The 19,168-nt window shown below is 47.4% G+C and overlaps 1 protein-coding gene and 1 non-coding gene across 11 annotated transcripts in view; one reads left to right on the top strand and one right to left on the bottom strand.

Moving 5' to 3' along the window:
• Positions 1-19,168, bottom strand: part of AUTS2 (activator of transcription and developmental regulator AUTS2) — a 1,119,695-nt gene that overhangs the window by 26,188 nt on the left and 1,074,339 nt on the right. For 9 of the 10 annotated variants that reach the window (XM_045047808.1, XM_045047811.1, XM_045047810.1 and 6 more), the window contains 2 exons: positions 2,842-3,313; positions 938-1,191 (listed from right to left, as the gene is read on the bottom strand). In XM_045047808.1, coding sequence (XP_044903743.1) covers positions 938-1,191; positions 2,842-3,313 — 726 coding nt within the window. The remainder of the gene's footprint in view (positions 1-937; positions 1,192-2,841; positions 3,314-19,168) is intronic. The other variant, XM_045047809.1, reaches the window with a different exon arrangement.
• TRNAT-CGU lies at positions 14,745-14,836 on the top strand. Its single transcript is given in 2 exon segments — positions 14,745-14,781; positions 14,789-14,836. It is a non-coding gene; the product is annotated as a tRNA-Thr (tRNA).

Raw genomic sequence — 19,168 nt, 5'->3', positions numbered from 1 at the left:
CGGCGGGGCTGAGGGCACCCCCGAGGGCCCCTGTGCCCCCGGATGGAAGGGAACAACCAACCGGAGGATCCTGACGCCCAGTCACAATGGGATTGCGTTCTTCCAGCCCCTAGGCTTTCGGGGACAAGGCTCCAGGCCGAACAGCCAGAGGTCAGTTTTCGGCTCTGTGACCGCCAGCTCAGAGAGCCTGGGCGTGGCGGGGGGTGGGGATATCACCCACCTGGGTCTCAGCTCCCTCATCTACCACAGGGGGACAATATTGACGGTTCAAGGAATTAACCTCGTTGAGTGCACACTGATCTCTGTTAACCTGGCTGTGTTCCCATGTCCTCGTCTTCAAGGGGGAATGTCTGCCACAGTGGGACAGCACGGCTACAGGGGCCCAAACTTGGGATACCAGCCTGGTCAATACAGGTGAGGAGAGAAGAGGCCAATACCTAAGGCTGGATTTTGCTAAGACTTAAAACTCTGGGATACCTTGGAGCGAAAAGCGCATCTTCCCCTCCCAAGAACGTAGAAGGCCCCACTCCTTGAAAACAACCCCCATAAACCAGGATGGAACTTAAAGAGACTGGAACAGAACAGTCGCGGGCCTGGTGAAGTTTCCGTCCCTCGAATGGGATGACCGGGCGTATGTAACCCGTGTTTTACCACGTAGTGCGTGGCCTTATTTGGAAAAGCCTCTGGGCTTCCAGCCAGCTGGCTTCCCTTTGGCTGTGTCCGAGCCTCCTGGGCTGTGCTAGGTGGGTAGGGGGCGGCGTGTATTTCTGCCAAACCTCAGCCCATGAAGGACCGGAGGCGGGTTACAAGAGTCTCTATAATAAAGCAGCAACGGGTCAGTCGATAAAACCTAGCCATGAAGGACACACAGGCAGTGGTGAGGCCCCAAGCGTGGGAGACGGGAGGGCAGGTGGGCGAGGTCGGCCCCCCCTCCTACCTGAGTAAGTGCTTCCGGCCGGGTGTCCGGGGACCTGCAGACTCCCTGAAGTCAGAGGTGGTGGCGGAGGCAGAGCCGTGGGAGGGGCGAACATATTGGGGTGATGTGAGTGTGCGGGGGGCTGGAGGGTGGGTGTGAAGCTGTGCAAGGGGCTGTGGTTGGGCAGTGAGAGGGGGAACGGGGAGGCCGAAGGGTGGTGAGAGATGTGAGGCGGGGCGGGCTGAGTCTTTGCTGGGGTGCTGCTTCTGCTACTGCTGTTGGAGTGACCAAAAAAAAAAAAAAAAAAGGAAGGAAGGAAAAAAGAGGTAAGCAATTTATTTTCTTAAAAAAAAAAAAAAAAAAATCCTATCTCACTGCCCAAAGCCGTGCAATGCTTTCTCCTGTTCCTTCTTCTTTATAGACCCTCCCTCACGCCCACAAGAAGCCTCTGCTAAAATCATAACCGCAGGGGCGCCTGGGTGGCTCTCAGTGGGTTGAACGTCTGACTCTTGGTTTCGGCTCAGGTCATGAGCTCATGGTTTGTGGGATCGAGCCCCGCATTGGGCTCTGCACTGAGGGCACAGAGCCTGCTGGGATTCTCTCTCTCCTTCTCTCTTTCCCCTGCTTATGCTCTGCCTCTCTCTCTCTCTCTCTCAGCGGTGAACACTTGGTGACCCGATGGCGGCCGGAAACTCACGTCGGCTCCCGCTCTGTGGCCAGATTCTCACCTCTGCCCCTAGAAACCCTGCGCCTTCTGTCCGTCCTCCACTAGCCACACTTCCTCCACTTTACAAAGATGGGCGAGAACAACGGCCTGAGCTCACCCTGTCTGACTGCTGCCCCTTGATGAAGAAGCACAGATAGGAAGGTGAACCAGGGAGCCCCTCATCACCGCTGTGGTCTGGAGGGCCACAGAAATGAACCCTGGCAAAGGCAGTTTCCTTCCCCTGTCCTAGACAGGAAAACAGCCCGCCCCAGAACCCCCGTCAGTCACGTCACAAGGAAAGCAAAGCCCTACTAGGTTAGAATTACAACCTCCGGGGCAAGCGAGGGTGGGCCACGCTTGGCCCCACACCCGGGTTTCTGTCTCCCTTTCCTCGGCGGTTCCTCCGAGGAACCGGAGTCCCCTGGTCCCATCTTCCTGACTCTGGAGTTGCAGCACATCCTCTCATGGGGGCAAATCCCTCCCTTCTAACAATCTCCTAACGCTGGGGGCGCCTGGGTGGCTCAGTCGGTTAAGGCTCTGACTTCGGCTCAAGTCACGATCTCATAGTTTGTGGGTTCGAGCCCCACGTCGGGCTCTGTGCTGACAGCTCAGAATCTGGAGCCCGCTTCGGATCCTGTGTCTCCCTCTCTCTCTCTGCCCCTCCCCTGCATGTGCTCTCTCTCTCACACACACAAAAATAAATAAATGTTAAAAAAATTTTTTTTTAAATCTCATAGCGCTGGGTGCTGGTAGGTTTCCCCTCGTGGCCTCTCTCCGGGACAGGGTGGGGAGCTCCCCTCTACACTGTGTCTTATGCACACTCCCTCCCCTTCCTGCCTTTGCCCCCCCCCCCCCCCAGGAGTCTCTGCAGCTCTTTTAGTTCTTCGCAACGTCCTCTCTCCCCAACCCAGGCCAACCTGCCCTCTCCCAAGAGCCCCGAGCCTCGCGGGGCCCTCTCCTTGTCCCCTGGTCTCTGCCTCCCGGGGAACACAAGCACTGTCCTTGGGAACCCCTTCCCCACTCCTGCCTGCCGGTCCCAAAGAAGATGGCAAAAGTCAGGCCAAACCCTCTCCTTGTCCCCTGGTCTCTGCCTCCCGGGGAACACAAGCACTGTCCTTGGGAACCCCTTCCCCATTCCTGCCTGCCGGTCCCAAAGAAGATGGCAAAAGTCAGGCCAAAAACAACAACAACAACAACAACAAAAAAGCAGGTTGCTCACCTTAAGCTGTTGAGGCTTAAGCTACTGCTGTTGTAGGCGGACAATGGCTGGGTGAGGCTCTGGGATGAGGGATGGGCCTGCACAGGCGGGAGACTCTGGTGGAGCAGCTGGGTGGGGGACTGCGGCCTCGGCGGCCTCTGCACCGGAGGCTGAGGGGCGGGCTGAAGCTGGGCCTCTGGGGGCGCCTGTGGTGGCTGTGTGCTTGGACGTGGGGGCTGAGGCGGGGCCTCTGTGCGCCGCACCAGGTCGGGGTCTGGAGAAGGAGCTCGGGGCTGGGGTTCCGCCTGGGGCTGGGGTAGCGGCTGGGGGACCTGAGGGCAGGGGTCTTTAAGCACCACGGGCTCAAAGATGGGCTCTTTGCAACAGTCCTGGCTCTTCTCCTGGCTTCTCTCTAGACCGGATATCTTGGGGACAATCGGCCCTGCATCCTGGCTGTCATGTTCGGGCAGTGTGCCGACACCTAACTCCGGATCTGTGCGGGGTGGGGGGAGAGCAAAGACAAAACCACAGGTAATGACACGTGAGTGTGAAGCGAGGAGCTGAAAGCCAAGTCCAAGCCCGGATTCCGGGTCGCACGGTCTCAATGACGCGGGGTGGCCCAGGGCCGCCTCCTGGCTTCCTGTCCTCACGTTACCACGTGCGGGACACGAGCACACTGTGAACAGGGAAAGACGGGCCGGCCGGAGGAGGCTGCATTCCAGAAAGCAGCCTAGGCCACCAGGGTCTGAAAGTGGATGTCTTCCTTAGTCTTGACAAAACCTTTCATGCAGTAAAATTAAGAAACAATAGCCGGCAAGTTGATCTCTCCCTTTTAAAACCCATACAGTTCTTGAATATACAAAAGAGCGGTGTTTTCAAACAGCAAGTGAAGCAAATGTTATTGAACCACCCACAGATGTTCCTTCTTGGCCTTGCGTCTTCCCCCTTCCCATTCTGACTTGATGAGACACACTTGACATTTGCAGAAATAATTTTTTGTTTGGCAAGTGCTAAACTGTGGTCAAACGGCGGCCTCCTCGTGCTCGCCAAGTGATCCTAGCAACGTCTGAGATCCAAGGTGCAAACATGAATTCAAGTCAATTTACAGTCAGCTATACAAAGCCAGACCTTTTAAAGGGTCCCCCACGCCCCCGGCCAGCGGAAGCGTGCAGTGCTGAACGAGGAGGCAAAATTCCTGTTATGAATTTAAAAGATCTGCTCCTCTCCAAAGCCCCAAACATCTATGCCACATCTCACAGAGTGTTTATTTGATCACCGCATAAGCCAAACTCCATAAAATCCTCTAACAGAAGAATGAAAGACAAATACGACATTAAATAGAAAGAAATGTCCCTATTGATGAGTTATGCTTTTGTATACATCGGGGAGGGGGGGCAGGGAATGACCCTTCTCACTACTTTGTGCTAAAAAAGCCATCCTTTTATTATCACACAGCTCAGAAATAGGGAGAGAACCGATTACGATACTCTCTGAAATGAGGATGTGCTCCAGGCGTTCCAAAATAAACTACTTTGGGCCCCCAGCTTTCCCTTCCAATCTCACTGGATCGAGTGCGGAAAGTACATGGTATTCTCAATGGTCCTCTCAGTTTCTGTGGATGTCCTCTTAGGTACACTTGCCACACTTGCCATCTTTCTCCCCTGGAATTTGCATCAAAGTGACCCATTATTTTAAACGTTCTTTTGGTAAAAAAAAAAAAAAAAAAAAAAAAAAAAAAATCAAGCCTATAACATGCTCAAAAGCAGAAGCAAACTGGGTTTATAAACAAGGCACATTTTGGGGCTAATGTGACCTAGCATGCAAAGAAAGTCCCCTCTTGGCATGTTTCAGCCACCAAAGTATAAAGCATCCAATAAGACCTCGGTGAAAAGTAATTCTAGACTCCTGGCATCCCACTCACACATATTTCCATCCAGTGCTGTCCTTCAGAGCCTTTCTGGGAAGACTTTTGCTAACGATAAGCTGAAATTTTATCAGCTTGAGGGCTGAGACAGAACATCAAGATTCTTTTTTTTTTTAAATTTTTTAAGTGTTTTTATTTATTTCTGAGACAGAGAGAGACAGAGCATGAGCAGGGGAGGGGCAGAGAGAGAGGGAGACACAGAATCGGAAGCAGGCTCCAGGCTCTGAGCTGTCAGCACAGAGCCCGACGCGGGGCTCAAAATCACGAACCGTGAGATCATGACCTGAGCTGAAGTCGGACGCCCAACCGACTGAGCCACCCAGGCACCCCATCAAGATTCTTGATGTGGACAGGCCCCGTTCAGCCCGAACTCCTAAATAAGGAGAGAAGATCCTTTATCTCCAGACATTCACACCTAGGGGCTCTGGTTGGGCTTTGCTTTCAATGTTTTTTCTATCATTTCCACAGAAAGAAATTACACGAGCTCACTGAAATACACCGGCTTCCTACAACGCAAGCTGGTTGGTTAGGTCCCGTGGCAGAAGCACTACCACCCCAGACATCCTAACAGGACACGGTCTAAGAGATTTTCCTCAGTGAGAAGTTCTGGATGCATAAGCAAGGGTTCTTCCCACTCTGACACTCCAACGGCTAATTAGGATCATTATGCTTGCTATAACGGCAGGAACGCATTTCTCTCCTTTTGAAGTGCTTTGTTCTCTCCAGGCTGGGAAGGTGAAGGATAAATACATAAATATTTTCCATCTCATTAAATTTAAATTCAAATTCATGTTCCCCCGCCCCAAATCAGTGTCCAAACGAAGTTTCTCTCTGACATAAAAGAAAGTGTCATTTTTCCAAGGGACACCACCCAGAGAACATCGTTTCGATTTTCCTTATGCCGGTAAGGAAGCACATTAGAAACACATAGATAAGTGCTTCGTCTGTGTAGCTTGACTATATTTATCTCCTCGTTCTTTATTTAATGGGCCTCTAGAATGAGGACAACACAGCCAAGTTGGCAGGGGGCGTGGCGCAGCCTTGGGCTTGCTTCCCAAGGCTCTGTAAAGACAAAGGGGGTTGGCTTTCGTGTCTCCTCTGTTGCCCCCTTGTCACTGTCGGTTAGTACCAACCTAGACACAGCTAGAGTTAGGGGGGCGGGGAGCAGACTGGATCACCATCCCGGACAACCAGAGGGGGGTGCACAGGAATGCCGAAATCTTCCTAGTGAGCCCTGCAAATTCCTATGGGGCTATGATGAATGACTCCGGGAACCCAGAAGCCCAGAATTTCGGTGTGAGACCAGAATCTGGGAAAACCATGCACTTGAAGGTGCATACAAATGACCTGCACACCTGCTTAAAATGCCAATTTGGACTCAGGAATTCTGGGATGGGGCTCCAGAGTCTCCCTTTCTATTTCCCAGGTGATACTACTGAGCCTTGGCTCTTTCTGTGAGTAGCAAGGATCTTATTATCCGATCCTCTCCGATTAGACGGCGAATGAGCCCCGAGAAGTTGGGGAACGCACTTGATGGAGGTCACCTGGCTGTTTAATGAATCAGAGGGCTTTTGTTCTAGCCCTAACTCTTGCCACCATTAATTGCTTTTTCTCTGATTTACGCATTGCTGCCCCCTCCGAAACAAAAATCCTGAACAGAGCAGGTAATGGTAAAATCCAAGAGTCCATTACAATATTTGGTACAGAGAGACAGTGCGAAGGGGTAGGAAAGCTACAGAGAGTTGCTAGAACACTCGGACTTCAGCTAAACCTGGAAGCGATCATCAGTCCGCCGATGCCCTACTCCTGCAACCCAGAAGCGAGGGTGGCAGGTTAGAAGGCTGGTAAGAACTGTAAGAACTCAGGGGCTGAGACAGTTTTACGACTCCCCATTTACATGAGTCTCTTGAGGCACAGATTAGGCGTCATGCATTTTTGTGGCTAATCGGTAATGCATTTCCTCTTCCTTTCAATTATTCAATAAATGTATCTTCCCAGTTAAGCTTTTCCATCTTGACAATTTGTCTTACTGTGCTTCTCCAAAATTGGCATGAACACATTAAAAAAAAAAATCATTTTGTATTGCTCTGTGTGCTCGGAGTTTGCCAAAGGACGAAATTTGCTGAGGTTGAAAGAAATAAGAATGTGCAAATGCACCAGTCTTATTTACAAGTGTTACTCATTACATTTTGGGGTTTTAGAATCGCCCTTCTTGTGATTATAAAAATAACACATCATGCTTACAATAAAACACATGCAAATTAAAATGACACTGCACAGTATACGGTAAAAAGGGTGAATTTACTACATGTAAACTATATCTCAATAAACTTGACTCAGGGGCGCCTGGGTGGCTCAGTCAGGTAAGCGTCTGACTCTTGATTTCTGGCCCAGGTCATAATCTCGTGGTTTTGTGAGTTCGAGCCCCACGTTTGGCTCCGTGCTGAGAGTGAGGCTGCTTGAGATTCTCCCTCTCTCTCTGCCCCTCCCCTGCTCACACCCCTCTTTCTCAAAAATACATAATAAATAAGAAACTTTAAAAAATGTTAAAAGAAAATAACCTTGACTCAAACACAATACATTTTTTTTTTTAAAGATAAGGGCAGGGGCGCCTGGGTGGCTCAGTCGGTTGAGCGTCCGACTTCAGCTCAGGTCACGATCTCACGGTCCGTGAGTTCGAGCCCCGCGTCGGGCTCTGGGCTGATGGCTCAGAGCCTGGAGCCTGCTTCCGATTCTGTGTCTCCTTCTCTCTCTGCCCCTCCCCCATTCATGCTCTGTCTCTCTCTGTCTCAAAAATAATAAATAAAAATGTTAAAAAAAAAATTAAAAAAAAAAAAGATAAGGGCAGATTAGGAAAACTCCTGTTTCCTTTCGATACACATCTGATACAAGTTCCTTGGGGAAAATGGGCCCGTGATTGTACTTTACTAGTAGAATAGAAAGCCCACAACTTCAGTGGAGGGTAATTTGGCAACACTTGGCCAAGAAACTCATGGAATTCTTTTGACTGGAGCCCTATAGACACAATGAAACAACATCATGGTTTGAATCGCAAATCTGGAAAGAAAGAGGAACTTGGACATTGGTTACGTACAAATCTGGTACCATGTGATCATGTTACCTATTAAAAAAAAAACAATTTTTTTTAAAGTAGGCTCCACACCCCAACCCAGCACAGAGCCCAACGTGGGTGGGGTTAGAACTCAAGACCCTGAGATCAACATCTGAGCCAGATCAAGAGCCGGACACCTAACCAACTGAGCCACCCAGGTGCCCCTTACCTATTAAAAATTTAAAAAGAAAACTGGTCATGCATTAAAAAAGTCTGAGCATGGAAAAAAAAAAAACACATAGCAAACAAAACTGAGAATGTGAATAGCGGTATGACCACAAACACGGAGGGTATATTTTCTATAAGATAAGAAAATATAATGCATGAGTTTATAATAAATTTGAAAATAAGTGGATTTTATGAAAAGATCTCAACTACTAAAACTGACTCAAAAACAAATAAATCTGATCATAAAAGTAAACTGGAAAATGACTCAATGGTCAGCACCTTCCCTTCAACCCAGAAATATGTACCAGGTATATTTGGTGTAATAGACAATGTGGACTATACCTGTAAGAAACACAATATTCTTGTCATTGAAATTAAAAACTAACAGGGGTGCCCGGGTGGCTCAGTCGGTTAAGCATCCGACTTCAGCTCGGGTCATGATCTCACAGTCTGCGAGCTCGAGCCCCGTTCGAGCCTCGTGTCATGGGCTGTCAGCACAGAGCCTGGAGCCTGTTTCCGATTCTGTGTCTCCCTCTCTCTCTCTGCCCTCCTCCGCTGGCACTGTCTCTCTCTCAAAAATAAATAAACACTAAAAATTTTTTTAAAATTGAAAACCAACAGCAATACGAAAAAAAAGGAAGAGGCAAAACTATTTACAAAATAATAATAATAGTCTAGCTAGAAAACACAATCAGATGAGAAATGTATGAGAATAAGAGAACTCAGTAAAATATGCAAATAAAAAAACTCCACACACGTTAGTAGCTTTTCTACATACCAGCAATAGTGAACAGAAAGTAAAATTTAAAAATGAGCCCCTTTATAATAACAAAAATCATGTAATACTTGGGGACAAACCTAATAAGAAAATGACAGGGCCCCTGAAGTCTCAGAAATGTACCTCCAAAATGCTTTAACTTCTATGTTCAAACTTCTATGTTTTATGATGAGAGAGAGAGAGAGAGAGAGGGAAAGAAAGAAAAAGAAAGAGAGAGAGAGAGAGAGAGAGAGGAGGGGTAGAAAGAGGGGGGGAAGAAAGAGAAAGAGAGGAGAGAGAGAGAGAGAGAGAGAGAGAGAGAGAGAGAGAGAGAGACAAGTCAAAGCCATGTAAGAGATGGTTCTCCTTCGAGGATACCACCCCTAGTGGAGTTCTCAAACTCTGTGGAGTGGGATTGGCTGTCACAGCACTGGTGGCTCTTAGGGACATTAGAAGAACAAGGACACACATCTCAGTTAATGTTCTAAAATCCCACTGGACATTTGCACGGCTGAAGAATCTAGAACCTAACTCTGTTTTGGCATATGAACGCAAACTAACTTTTGTATAGTGTTAATACACTGGATTTTCCAGGAATGCAACCACTGTACGCCCCCGTGTCTGTGATGTCATGTCTTGTCACGAACAACGCACAGTTAGTTGTTCGCCATTTGGGTAAATCACGACACCAATGGTATGGCTAATCCTGACATCTGAATTATCAAGACCCACGGACCTGTATGTATCTGCTTTTGCAGCAGCCGTATTTATATACCATCCCACGTACAGATTCAAACATCTGACCATTTCGTTGTCTTCTAATGTAAATATTTACATACTTAAAATCATGTTACGCTATTATAAGTTACTTGCTACTTGTTTCTCCTTTACTTTTCATTTAGGGTTTTGTGTGCATTTTTAAATCATGTGTATAGATAAGAATTTGACTATATATTTTGTTCCAGAAAGTGAAAAATAAGAACACATTAGGTTTTTTAATTGTTTTTTGTCTTTCTTTTTTTTTTTTTTTTTTTTAATTTTTTTTTAACGTTTATTTATTTTTGAGACAGAGAGAGACAGAGCATGAACGGGGAGGGTCAGAGAGAGGGAGACACAGAATCCGAAACAGGCTCCAGGCTCTGAGCTGTCAGCACAGAGCCCGACGCGGGGCTCGAACTCACGGACCGTGAGATCATGACCTGAGCCGAAGTCGGCCGCTCAACCGACTGAGCCACCCAGGTGCCCCCTTAATTGTTTTTTGAATGTTTGTTTATTTTTGTAGGAGAGAGAGACAGAGCGTGAGCAGGGGAGGGGCAGAGAGAGAGGGAGACACAGAATCGGAAGCAGGCTCCAGGCTCTGAGCTGTCAGCACAGAGCTCGACGTGGGGCTCGAACTCACAAACCGTGAGATCATGACCTGAGCCAAAGTCGGACGCTTAGCTGACTGAGCCACCCAGGTGCCCCTAAATGTTTCTTATATTACACAAAAAGGGCATTGGGAGTGGTAGGGTTGAGATTTGCTGTGTTATGCCCCTGTGATGAACTACTATGTTTCCAGACGTCCAATAACTTATGGCAAAATACGGTTAAGTACTTCAAAGGGTTGTTGTAAAAATTAAGTTCTTTCCATGAGGTAGAGCACAAACTAAACGATCAGTGTTCCCCAAACTACAGCTGAAAATAGTTTCATGGAAAACATTTCTTCACAAAATTACTACCAAGTAAAACGAAGGGCACTATCACCAGTATGGACTCTCAAAAATGAAAATTACCTGTATCCGTGGGTAGACGCAGGCACAGAAAAAAGATTAGAAAGATATGCATCAAAATGTTCATCGTAATCCCATCATTCAGAAACAACCACAGCTTTTCATTTTAAAAATTTTCTTTTTGGGGCACCTGGGTGGCGCAGTCGGTGGAGCGTCCGACTTCAGCCAGGTCACGATCTCGCGGTCCGTGGGTTCGAGCCCCGCGTCGGGCTCTGGGCTGATGGCTCAGAGCCTGGAGCCTGTTTCCGATTCTGTGTCCCCCTCTCTTTCTGCCCCTCCCCCGTTCATGCTCTGTCTCTCTCTGTCCCAAAAAAAAAAAAAAAAAAAAAAATTTTTTTTTTTTTAACTTTGCAAAACAAGCTTTCTATAGTAAATATGGACTATTATTGTAAAAGAAAAAAAAAAAAAGGCATTACAGCTGACCCCTGAACAGGATAGGTTTGAACTGCGCAGGCCCACGTACATGTAGACTTTTTTTTTTTTTTAATATAGATACAGTACAATACCATGAATGTATTTTCCCTTCCTTATAATCTGCTTAATATTTTCTTTTCTCTGGGCTTACTTTAGTGTAAGAAGACAGTGTATATAATACATATACAAAATATGTGTCAAACAACAGTTTATGCTACTGGTGAGGCTTCTGGTCAACAGTAGGCTGTTAGTAAAGTGTTTGGGTAGGTAAAGGTTAACAGTGCATTTTTGACTGTGTAGGAGGGGGTGCCAGGGCCCCAGGTGGTTCAAGGGTCAACTATGTATTTTTTTTAACATTTATTCATTTTTGCGAGAGAGACAGAGAGAGAGAGAGAGAGAGAGAGAGAGAGAGAGAGAGAGACAGAGAGGGAGACACAGAACATGATCTGAGATCGGAGGAGGGGCAGAGAGAGAGGGGGCACAGAAACTGAAGCAGGCTCCAGCCTCTGAGCTGTCAGCACAGAGCCTGACACGGGGTTAGTGTCCCACAAACCGTGAGATCCTGACCTGAGCTGAAGTCAGACGCTTAACCGACTGAGCCACCTAGGTGCCCCTGAACTGTGTGTTTTTAAATGAGTCCCTTCACGGACAATCTAACCGCACCATCGAAGAAGTCAATTCAGAAAGTGACTTTATTCTAGTCAAACTGCTTTACCCACTAGACAGAATTTTTTTAAAAAAGCTCTTCACCCGGAGGACAGATAAATATTTGCCTTTCAGAAATGGGGATAGGATATGGCCTTCCATCTCCTCTGCAACATTTCCAACTGGTTCTAACTGGGTGCATTTGGACAGAAAGGAACTGGGGGATGTTGATGGTTAAGGAGGAAGAAGAGAAGTGGGAAGAATTCCCCTAAGGCACATTTCTGTGCTTCTAGTCTTCCCATGTCTTTACACTCGATTAGAGAGCCCTATTATGGTGTGCTCATGACAAGGTCATTACTGCAGCAAATATGCACAAGCCTTAAAGACAACAAGGAAACTACGTGGGGCACTGGCCATTAGGCAATGTGTCCATCCATCTTTTCAAATGTCTGACCCACAGCACTTAGATACAGGTGTGTCCTATTTTTACATTACATAGAGTCTTCTAGTTAACGGCTTTACATACATTACATAGAGCCTTCTAGTTAACAGCTCTATTTATTTGTCCAAATGACAGAGCCACCAAGACCTCACCACACAAACGGAGTGAAGACTGCATCCAAATAAGGTATGGTGGGGGAAGGACCCAGACTTTAAATTAAGGCAGAGTGGAAACATTAATAAATGCTGAAAATGTTCAACATTAGAAAGCCCAGAAACATACGGAAGCGTCCTATTTCTGTGAATTCAACACTGAATTATTTAAAGTTAGTAGCCATATCCATTCCTTGAACACCTTCTTGTCTATTCTTTTACCTCAAACAAAATCTCCTTTTAGCAAAGACTGCGTATTTTGTATATACTTATTACAACAAGAGGGTTGATGGGGCGGGCGGGGGAAGGGGAGAACGGGTGACAGGCATTGAGGAGAGCACTTGTTGGAATGAGCACTGGGTGTTGTATGTGAGCGATGCGTCACGGGAATCTACCCCCCCAACCAAGAGCACACTGTATACACGGTTTGTTAGCTAACTTGACAATGAATGGTATACATAAAATAAAATAAAATAAAATAAAATAAAATAAAATAAAATAAAGTAAAATAAAGTAAAATAAAATAAAATAAAATAAAGTAAAATAAAAACAAATTTTGCACTACTGAATTAATTCAGCAATACTCTGAACTCTCCCCAAGTTTTGGATTCTGTCCCCAGAGCTCTGCATTGCAACGGTGTTCTGCAGAAAAGGTCTACCTCCTCCAACATACACCTTTCTTTATTTTCCTCCTCTCCGTCTTTTCTTCAAATCATTAAACAGAGACCAGTTTGTTCCATTAGCAGATTCAATTACTCGAACGAACGGAAGGATGACATTCAGCCTCGCAGCTCTTCTGCTCGGTCACTGAAACTGTACAAATAAATTGAGGAAAACCCACTGTTTGTTCAAGGCAAATTAATTTTCAAACACTGCAAGAGTGGGAGATCAGGGGAATGGTGGGTGCTTGGCAGGGCTCAGAGAGATTCCATTTTGTGCTTGTCATTTTGTGTAAACATTAATTACCATCTGGGAGGCTAAGCTGTGGGCTGAAGTCTGTATCGCAAACCTCCGAGGGCCTCCAGGGCTCCTAGTAAAAGCAAAATCCTAACCAGGAAAAAATAGCCGTTGTATCTGCCAAAACACCAGCAAGCCTACTGGGAAAGTTGTGTGGGGACCAGCAGGTTAGAGGCTGACATTATCAGACAAGCTACTTTGGCTATCACCTTGGTTCCAAGATTAACCTACGACAGGCATTGAAGAAAAATCGACAGACTACAGGTCAATGTACTCAAACCTATTTCAAGTTTATTCCTCGTAAGCCTCGCACCACGAAAAGCATCCACCCTTAAGCGTACGCCCATGTTTCTTTCTTTCTGATGCCTTAAGGCCAAAAATCTGCCTTCAGCCTTGAATGTGCAGACTGCAGCCCACTAGGATGGCTTCCGCCTACAGAATGATGTGGCCTTGAAGGTCAACCTGGGCTTGCACTGTGTTTCTTTTGCAGTCTCTTAGCCAATCGGAGCAAAGGCGAACTGTTTCCTCCAAAAGGAGGAGAAAAGTAGACTGTGACCTATCGGGGGTAGAGATGGGGGCATCAAAAAGTCTTGAAAAAGCCCTAGAGTGTCAATGTCATATATATAATTGGCTTTTCTCACTTCATACAAAGAAAAGACTAGTGTCACTTCGTGTGCCCAGCCCTGTGCTCGGCCCCGAGGCTACAAAGACGAACGAGAGACGTCCCCAGACTCCCAGGAGCTGGCGTAGAACAGGTACCGAGGGAAAAGTATGGAAGTGGCAGGAAACCTTCGGCCTTCTAGGTCAGTGTCCGTTATCTGTGAGGTTCAGAGATAAGCTTAGCTAATCAGAGCTAATGAAGATCTCTATATATCTTTTTTTTTTTTTTAATTTTTTTTTTCAATGTTTATTTATTTTTGGGACAGAGAGAGACAGAGCATGAACAGGCGAGGGGCAGAGAGAGAGGGAGACACAGAATCGGAAACAGGCTCCAGGCTCCGAGCCATCAGCCCAGAGCCTGATGCGGGGCTCGAACTCACGGACCGCGAGATCGTGACCTGGTTGAAGTCGGACGCTTAACCGACTGCGCCACCCAGGCGCCCCGTGGATCTCTATATATCTTATCGATTTGGAGTTATTGATGGTAGGGCACTTTATCCCGCTGTATGGGCCCCAAGGATCAGTCTTGGGCCCAAAGCAACTGAACGGACGCCATGTGCAGGCCTGATGGGAGAGTCAAGGTATCGAAGGATAAAATCTCCAATCACGTCAGCACCCTGGAAAAACTCCAAGTACTAGTTTCAGAGAAAGCCCAGGCTTTTGCGCTTTGGCCTCAAAGACAGATCCCCATTATTCTTCCTTGGGTCCTCCAGCCGGCCTCCATATTCATCACCTGGACAAGATCACCTCCTGCTTGCTTTCCATCCCCCGTGCCTCTCTGCCTCTGCCCTCCAGCGGCTGGGTCTCAGTCGCCTGGCCTGTCCTCATCAGCCCTGTCTGGCTGTGGACCGGGTGCCCCGCACGACACTGGGCGTGTTCACACACACAGGCACAGCCACCTTTAAAACCAGTGCCCACTCTGGTGCCTGGGTGGCTCAGTCGGTTGAGCATCCGACTCGTAATTCCATTTCGGGTTGTGATCTCGCGGTTCGTGGGTTCGAGCCCCATCTTGGGCTCCACACTGAACAGCGCAGAGCCTGCTTGGGATTTTCTCTCTACTTGTCTCTCTACCCTTCCCCAGGTCACGCAAACACATTCTCATTCTCTCTCTCTCTCTCTCTCTTTCTCTCTCTCAAAAGAAATTAATAAACTTCAATAAAAATAAAAATAAAATAAGATTAAATGTTTTTTAAAAAAAGCAAAAAAAGAAAAAGAAAAAGAAAAACCTAACAAGATACTTCTGGGTTCTAACAAGGGAAAGTTCTAAAAGGACTTTCAACCCCAAGTCTGTATTCATGCAACACAGCCTGCCTGCTCTCCATAAACAGCAAATCTAAGGAACAAGGCTCTCACCCTAACAAAAGCCACCGCACACATTCCTTATACTGGAGGACAACAAGGAGCCCATTTGCTTATTTTGGAAGTTCTCCAGGAGGTGGGACCAAAGCACTGAAAACGAATTACAACTTCAGGTGTTTGGTTTGAGAAACAGTCTTCCTGGTACCTAATCATCCTATCTTTCACACGCAGAACAATCAAGTGAGGCTGTGAGGGAGAAGCAAAGAGTGTGGCAAGACAGCCCTCCCTCCAACATTTTCATTGCTAAGGAAAGCGAGGACTCCAAAGCTGTCAAGCTTACAGATCTGTTTGCAGACGTGACACCTTCCTCTTGTACTGTGGCTTGCTGCTAACTTCTAACGTCTTCGCCTGAGGGTTTCCTGTCCACAGTCAGAAGGGGCAATAATCGTGAGGCTAATCTGATCCTGGTCACCTTCTGAGGCTTTGGTGTATCGCGCCCTTGGCATTTGGTCTTTTACTGGAATAAGCAACCTTTCTTGGATCTGTACATGTCTGTGGTATTAACACGTTCATGATATGGGGCCAGGGAATGAGACATGTGGCCAGTAACATTCACGCTCTACGAGGTCGGTGTGCCCGTCAAGGTTGGCAGAGGTTGGCTTGTAGGGTTTAAACCTTATTTTCAACACTCTGAATTCTACCAAAGATGATTTTCTCAAGGACAAAGGTAAAAAGCCACCAGTACCAAAGATGTACTGAAATTTTATCAATCACTCTAACTTCTTGCTTTGCACACTGTGACCCGTTTTACCTGACTTCAGGCACAGATTAGACAATCACTGGGACCCTGAGTAAAGAGGCTGGGGTGGGGGGTATGAGGACGGGAAGTTAGAATTTCCCTCCCGTGAGTTGAGTCTATCCTAGGCTTTTCTCAGCTCCCTGGCCCTACATACAAAAACTCCCCGGCCCCGTTTCTTCTTAACCTTCCGCAACGCAGGGATGACGTAAGTTACAGTCAACACTGGCTTATTCTCTCACTGCTTCAGAGTCTGCAACTACAATGCACACTTCATCCTTCTAGAACGCGAGTGTCACCTGCATCATCCAACATCCCTCCGTCTACTTCTTTTCCCTCAAAACCACCTTCTCCCCAGGGTCCAGGGATCCAAGAGAAGGTCTCAGGTTACCCTAGTATGCAGGAGTGATGCGAACCTTTGTGATTCCTCATAGTGGCGAGGAAGTTTTTCTGTTCTGGAGAGAAGGGAGGAGGGGATCACAGATGCAAGGCGGGTGGACCACTCTGGCCCAAGCTGTGCCCTGAGAGCTGCAGAGGAAGAGGGGGAGGTTCATTCCCACGGGCACGATCAGGGCCCTCAGGTCTCTACCAAGTTCACGCTGCTGTCACTCGGTGAGTAGCAGAGGAGGAGGCTCTTCCTTCAAAGCATCATCAAATATCCTAAAACCAATGTTTCTGCAGTGCACTGTGGGAAAACTCCAAGAGCCACTCCCATCCTGTTCTCAGCAGGTCACTACAAGAAGTGGGTTTTGCCTTGGGAAATAGCGTGCATTCATTTGGCAAGGAAAGTTCCGTCAGCTTTCAGACATGCCCGCCCGTACTCCTGAGGACAGATGACGAATCTCCCCAAGTCTGTTCAAACAACCTGCTGTGGCCCATGGGACCTGGGTGTTGCCAAACGCCGGCAATCTGTCTGACTAGCTTATGGGTGAGCACCACAGATGCCTCTAGAATGAATCTGTGCGAGTTGCTTGTTTGTGCCTGATATCATAGAGCCTGCGATTGTTTAAAGGAGAGAGATCAGGGAAGAGAGGACTCTTGACAGTTTCTCTAAGGCACTTTTGACTTTCTGGTCCCAAACCATCCACCCCCTCATACTATGATTCCAGGGTGTTCTACAACCTCGCTATTCCAAGTGTGGCCCCCAGATCAGCAACGCTAGCATCACCTAGATCTTGTCATGGAGTTCAATTTGCAGCCTCCGTCCATACGCAAGTTCAAGTTTGCAAAGCACTGTTCCACAGACTACTGGGAAAGCCTCAGCCGGCACCGTTGCCGAGGGATGCCATCCACAAGGTCACCAGTCCTTCAGTGTCTCCCCCTCCCAAAGGCCACTGTTGGAAATTACTTCTTCCATTCCTTCCCGGGTGGGTTCTCTACCAGCATGTAGGCTGCTGGAGGGGCGGGGTGGTGGGAGACGATTAGAAGCTGCCTCTGGTACCGGACATAGTCGTGAAAGCTCTTGTGAATTCAACAACAGCGAGCTCTTATTCGTGGTGATTATTTCCCATCCTGGCTCCATGCACATTCACCACGTAGAACAGGGAGTTACAGAGTCTTGTCTGTAAGCACGGCCGTGAGCCACCTTCAAGGCCTTGATGACTGTCTCATGGAAGAGGAAGCAGACCTTCTGCGAATGACGTCACGGGCAGAGCTAAGACCAAAGGATGTGTATTGCAGAGCAAACTTTCCACCTGTGATGGCCTTGGCTGCCATAGGGGAACAAGCTAATGTTCTAATTGGCTCTTCGCTGGGCATGGCAAGGGAACACTCATGTCAAGAATGACCATGACAAAAACTCTGAGGAGTTAGTTGTGGAACGGAGACTGGACTACATGACTTCTGAGATCCCATGAGTTCCCTAACAAGCCGCTGGTAGCGTGCCCCTGGGAAGAACAGAATCATTTGTGTACTTTGCTTTCTCCCGTTCCAGAACTCAGTCTTCTCAAACATTTCACCTGTAGGTTAACAAACACTATCCACTTGATTTGTACGGATTTTGACATACGCCACATCTTAAGTTATAAACTAAGGATCTCTACACCAAAGAGTTTTTTCTTAAGGAGCAGAAGGAGAAAATCTGTTTATTCCCCGCCATGACTTTTGTGAAGCTGAAAGAGGTTTTTAAAACTGGGGTGTGTGTTTGTGTGGGGGTGTATGGGAGGGGGGGGGTGTTGCTCTGTTCCCTATATTTGAAATATTTTATCTTTTTTAGGGAACATATCTACCAATCCTTAAAGTGATTTTCTATAAACCATCCATGTAATTCATCATCCTCAATTTATCCTAGAAAGAGGAAACATGTTCAGATATAAAATTTGAAGCGCCGGGTCGATAAGGCAGTCCAGGAAGGCAGTGAGGAGGACAAGGCCATCGGCCTTTTAGAAACTACCTATCCGTGGGGCTCCACAGGGGAATGGCTAGCACCGTGGACTCTGAAACTACCTGTCTGCTTGACTTGCCTCTCAAATCTGAAATGCTACAATCACTCTCCAGAAGTAAACCGTGGGAAGTTGTAATAACTGTCCTCGGGAACTGGAGTCAGTGGCCAAAACCGTAGTGCTGCCTCCCACGTCCAACTATAATCCCGGAAGGCAAATGTCCCAAGTGGAAGCTTGCAACTTGGGCTGTCGCAATGGCTTCCACCCTCCTGCAATTTACCTGAACTTTATCTTCAGAAACGTCTTCAAACCGGAATAGCAAAAGGCAAAATACGGCACCCGTTTTGTTTCTTTTCCAAATTCCCAAAGACCGCGTGCACCTGACCGTCCCACCATCATCCCTGGCTCGATGTGACTAAAATCAAGTCTATCCCTGCCTACTTCCACTCTGGCTCCCCCCGTACCCACCATCAAAGCTCAGAGTCGTAGCACTTATCTATTTGCAGTCCCCCCTTAACATTAATCAATGGCTCAGGTGTGAATTATTGCTTCTGATGCCATTTAACACAAATGAACCAATGGTTACAGAATCTGCTGCTCCCCAGCAGCCTGAGTGAGCCTTTGAGATATAAACCAGACCATGCGGTCATGTCAATCCGGTTTGAAACTCTCCAGTGGCTTCTCCCCATACGTAGACTAAAGCCCCAGCTCCTCTCCATGGCCCTCTGTTGCACTCTCGCTCTGTTCCGGATAACCACCCAGGATTTCGGTCTCCCGCTCTGTCCCCTCTACACACATACAGGTGCTTCTGAATTCTGCCTTTCGAAGCCCTGTTTTAGTCAAACGACCTTGCTAAACCTTCTCCAGGCACC

This window comes from Felis catus, chromosome E3 (assembly GCF_018350175.1).
Source record: "Felis catus isolate Fca126 chromosome E3, F.catus_Fca126_mat1.0, whole genome shotgun sequence".
Classification (NCBI taxonomy): Eukaryota; Metazoa; Chordata; class Mammalia; order Carnivora; family Felidae; genus Felis; species Felis catus.
Note: the sequence above shows the minus strand (reverse complement) of the source record. Positions and strands in the feature narration are given on the sequence as shown.